This window comes from Penaeus chinensis, chromosome 4 (assembly GCF_019202785.1).
Source record: "Penaeus chinensis breed Huanghai No. 1 chromosome 4, ASM1920278v2, whole genome shotgun sequence".
Classification (NCBI taxonomy): Eukaryota; Metazoa; Arthropoda; class Malacostraca; order Decapoda; family Penaeidae; genus Penaeus; species Penaeus chinensis.
This window is the reverse complement of record NC_061822.1, coordinates 47,634,147-47,639,146: the sequence shown is the minus strand read 5'-3', so window position 1 is coordinate 47,639,146 and position 5,000 is coordinate 47,634,147. Positions and strand designations below refer to the sequence as shown.

The 5,000-nt window shown below is 47.7% G+C and overlaps 1 protein-coding gene across 1 annotated transcript in view; it reads left to right on the top strand.

Moving 5' to 3' along the window:
- LOC125024924 (calcium-activated chloride channel regulator 1-like) overlaps nucleotides 1–5,000 on the top strand; it is a 137,414-nt gene that overhangs the window by 129,558 nt on the left and 2,856 nt on the right. The window contains exons 3-8 of the mRNA XM_047612699.1: nucleotides 1,702–1,823; nucleotides 2,227–2,338; nucleotides 2,503–3,315; nucleotides 3,489–3,792; nucleotides 3,904–4,478; nucleotides 4,846–4,984. Coding sequence (XP_047468655.1) covers nucleotides 1,702–1,823; nucleotides 2,227–2,338; nucleotides 2,503–3,315; nucleotides 3,489–3,792; nucleotides 3,904–4,478; nucleotides 4,846–4,984 — 2,065 coding nt within the window. The remainder of the gene's footprint in view (nucleotides 1–1,701; nucleotides 1,824–2,226; nucleotides 2,339–2,502; nucleotides 3,316–3,488; nucleotides 3,793–3,903; nucleotides 4,479–4,845; nucleotides 4,985–5,000) is intronic.

Below are 5,000 nucleotides of genomic sequence, written 5' to 3'. Positions count from 1 at the left end.
TGAATAAGCGCTAATGAAGAGCGGTGGGCGAATACCGCAGACTTGTCATTTATCTTAATAAACCGTAAAGATGACAAAGGATTGTGGTGTTACCAGACGAGGAGGCGCTGATTGCCCTCGTCCTTTGAGTGGCAGGGCATGGGTTTCGGCGTTTCAGCTTGTCCCTTCTTCTCGCTTTCGTAGTGTTTTTGTTTTTTTTTTGTGTTCTCTTCTGTTACTTTCGTTCTTTGCATTTTTTTTTCTTATCTCTCTTTCTCTACGGTACTCTATCATTTTCTCTCTCAGTACTCTCTTTTTCTTTGGTTGTCGTTTATTACCTTTTTACTTCATAGGACACATTTACCTGTTATTACTGTTATTTTGTTAATATTAGTAGTAATATGATTATTATTATTGTTATTATTTTCATCTTTATGATGATGAAGATGATGATAATGATGATAGTGATTATCATCTTCACCATTGCGATTATCATCACCATTGCTATTACTGTTGTATCATTATCATTGTAATTATCATTATTGCTATTATTCTTATCATTATTTCCATTATCTTTTACATTTGCACTGAATATTTATTTTTTCACGCCTTCATTCCCACGCTTTTCCCTTTCATTTGTGTAATATATAAATTTGTCACATACCAAATAAACTCTAGGAGTGGTTAATTCAACACAAAAAGTTACTACTAATGCTCACAAATAAGTATTTTAATGTATATATGTTATTGCTATTTTACACTCATGGATAATGTTAACAAACCATGTTATGTGTGTATATATACCAATAATTTTCTATGAATTATTATGCAAATGAGAGCGTGAAGTGTGTATTGTGTATAAACAACTGTTGCTCTACATATACTGTAGGTGAACAAGTGGAGCACAGTATCCGAAGTGCGTGTGTGAGACTTATTAAGTATACGTGTGTGGAATGTACAGTAGGCTTTAGAGGTAAACGTAGGAGACCAGAATCAATTCCTTTGTTAGAAATCAGAGAGAAGGATTACCCTCATGTTGCTGAACTAGTCTAGAATGAAATCTCTCAGAACGAATAATGTACGACGCAATGGAAAAGAAAGAGGAAGGTAAAAGAAATTGGAGAAAGATAACGAAGAATAAGAAGAGTTTTTTTTTTTATTTTATAATTTCACTTTTTTTCACGTGTTAGTATAAATGTATGTAGGCTAAATCAATAGGGTGTCATATGCAATCTTGCTCATGCGTTGTCTGCATACGAGCACCTATGTGTAGGAATCTCTCTCTGCAATTCACAATCTTTAATATAACATTTTGGCCATAGATCTAAACGGACACAGACGTCGCTCACCACTCAGATGTCACGCAAACATCACTCAGAGCTCTCTGACAAAACGTCACTTGTCCTGAAAAGTTATTAATTACACAAGCATCATATGCAGGAGTGATAGAGCGAGAGAAACAGAGAAAGAAAGAGGAAGAAAGGAGAAAGAGAGAGGGAGAGGGAGAAGAGAAAAGGGGAGAGAAAGAGAGAGAGAGAGAGAGAGAGAGAGAGAGAGAGAGAGAGAGAGAGAGAGAGAGAGAGAGAGAGAGAGAGAGAGAGAGAGAGAAAGAGAAAGAGAAAGAGAAAGAGAAAGAGAAAGAGAGAAAGAGAGAGAGGAAGAGAATAATAAAAAAAAGGAAAGAGAGTGTGACTTTTCATCACCTCACTGTTTCATCTTTAGGTCCGTCGGTTCTGCAACAACAAGAACCACAAACGTGAGGCGCCCACCAAGCACAACGCCCTTTGCGGAGGCCGGTCTGTGTGGGAGATTATTCAGCAGACGGAGGATTTCGTGGGGGGAAGGTGAGTGGGTGACGAACCCTTATAAAAAAAAAAAAAAAAAAAAAGTCAATATATAGATTTTTAAATGATACTCATATGTTAATAAGTTCGTTCTGTGCTGCCAAGTTAGTTAATAACTTTTCTGGATGCACATGAATATAAAACCTTACGAATTAAGAACTTGAAAAAAGTTATATTTAATAAGTGTTAATTATGTTCATGTTTTAATATACACCGAAGCGAATAAGTTAGTAGTGAATATAAATAGTTAATATCTTCTACATTTATGCAATTTGAAGTAATTAGATGCAGCTATTAAAGCACATTAATATACTATATTAAAAGCCCATTCGCCGTAGGTTAATTCATACTTTCACATGTGATATAAAAAAAACCCAATAATCTGTACTTTTCTTTTTCCCAGGAACCCCCCGGGCAGTGGGAGTCGTGGCCTGGAGCCCGTGCTGCGCTACGTGCAGGACGCTGCTCCGCGCTACGTGTTCGTCATCGAGGACACGGCCTCTATGAATCTGCAGGTGGGTTGGGCGAGGGTTGAAAGGGGGAGCTGCGATTCAAATGCAGAACTGATGTGTAAATGGATGACTGGAGAGATTGCCAATCGTATGGCTTTTATTTATTTCTTATGTTCCCAATGTCGCATGTAAACAACTTGCTCACGTGTTCCGTTTGCATCACACAGCGCCGATGGGAGTTCCTGCGCAAGGCTATGCGTCGCGTGGTAGTGTACGACGTGCCGGATGGAGCCCACGTGGGCGTGGTGACCTTCCACTCCGTCGCCCGCACCGTGGCGCCGCTGACCTTCATCGAGAGTGAGGACTCGGACATGCGGCAGCGCGTGGGGTCGTCGCTGCCGCGCAATCCGTCGGCCGTCCCCGAGAGCCACAAGTGCGTGCTGTGCGGCATGCAGGAGGCGCTGCGGGTGCTCAACGAGGGCGACGCGACGGGCGCCACCATCATCCTCGTCACGACGGGGACCGGGCCGACGCCCGCCCGGGAGGTGGACGAGATGATTCGCCTGGCGGAGACGCGGCGTCTGCGCGTTGAGGTGGTGCTTTACCCGCTGACGGAGCGCAGGGGCGCTGCTGCCATCACGCACGGCCTCGAGCGCCTCGTGGAGGCCTCCCGCGGCACCATCTTTACCGTCATGGATGAGGGCGTCGGGAACGACTCAAAGGTCAAGATGATGGTGGCGCTGATGGACTCCCTGCTGGCGCCCGTGCGGCAGAACGCGCCGTCGAACGCGCCCGGCTCACCCGTGCTCGTCCACAGCGCGGGCTACCCCGGCGGGATCGCGTCCATGTCCGAGGGCTCCTTCGCCCTGGACGAATCGCTGGGGCAGAACGCGCGCTTCTCCGTCTACTACTACGACCTGAACCACGTGGGCAACGCCATCCAGCTCACGGCGCCCTCCGGCCAGATGATCGCCTCCGTTAACGTGCAGGAGGAAGACGGAGACGTCAACATGATCTTTGTTAACTTAGAAAAGGCAGAGGTAAGATGAGACATGGTACTGTTCCTCATTGATGTTAAAGATATTGGGCTTCATTATAACTGATACAACTGTCTTGTGATATAATTGTTATTATCGCTCTACATAATGTAACTGGAGCAGTTAAAACTGAATACTCATGCGCAATTAAGACAACCCCTGTCTTGCTTCCCCAGCGCGGACTGTGGACCTACAAAGTGGAGAACCGTGCGGACTCGCACCAAGGACTCTACGTGCAGGTGACGGCCAAGAGGAACGCTTCCACGGGACTCCAGGTTCGCCTGTGGACCAACTCGGGCTCGCGGCCCATCAACTCCTCGGATCCTTCAGCGCCCGTGATCGTCTACGCCGAAGTGAAGGACGGCGTCGCCCCGATCCTGGACGCGCGGGTCGTGGCCAAGCTGCAGCGCCTCGGCACCAATGTCACCGGCAGCAACTACGAGCCTATTTACATGGAGCTCTGGGATAACGGCATCGGGGGTGAGTGGAGGCCGTTTGCGATTATTCCTTTGATGCCCTATACAATTGTCATTGTTTGTTGATTCCGCGTTGTCTCTCTGAAAACGGGAATTTACGCTTCTCTTCCCTCAGATCCAGACATCACTAGAGGCGACGGCATTTATTCTCGTTACCTGCCGACGCTGCGCGGTTACCCGGGCCGCTACCTCCTCAGCGCCGACATCGACTACAACAGCGGGATGGCCGTGATCGCCAAGGGCCCGCCCACGCGCCACCACAAGGGTCCGTCGTCACACTTGGCCCACTACTTCCAACACCCCAACTACGACGGCTGGAACAGCGAGCAGACCTGTTGCGGCAGCGCCATCCCGCACGTGCACACGCGCCGTGCGCCGCCCTTCCTGCGCCACGAGACTTGGGGTGTCCTGGAGGTGGTCGCGCCGCCGCCTCCACGTGACAACGTCCCTCCGTCGCGCATCCTGGACCTGAAGGTGGACGTCAACGACACAGTTCACGAGATCAGCCTCCGCTGGACGGCGCCGGGCGACGACTGGGACAACGGGCGTGCGCACCACTACGAGGCGGTCGTCGCCCCGTACTGGCGAGAGGCGAGGGCGTTCCAGGGCGACCGGCTCACGGGGCTGCCGACGCCGCTTCCCGCGGGCACCCTGCACGCCACGACACTACAGTTCACTAGATACGAGGAGGTGTGTGTCTTGATTTTAGTTCATGTACTCGTCGTGTTTTTCCTGCTACATGAGGCCATGCATGCCATTAGTTTGTCCTTTATCTCTGAAATAAATTTAGGTATTCCATCACGCTTGTTCCTTCTTCGTGACATAATTTCTTAACTTCCATTATTTATATCAAATGGTATTCGTCGTTGTTAATCACATAATTTAAGCTCGGTTTTATTTAGTTCGCATATTTTTATTTTTATTTTCGATATGAAAATTAAGACTCGTAAGCTTTTATGTATACGCATTCCTCCATGTTTTCGTGATTTGTTTTATCCATATTCTCTCAATTCAGCTTAACTGCTCTAACCCGATACCGTCGTTGATTTCCTTTCAGTTATGGTACCTCTGCGTAAGAGCCGTGGACGAAGCCGGCAACACTGGTGCAGTAGGAAACATTGCCGCGCTGTGGGTTCCTCGACCTCCCACCACCTACGAGATTACCACGAGGACGCAGCCTGCTCTCACCACTTCAGGTAGGTAGCAATGATG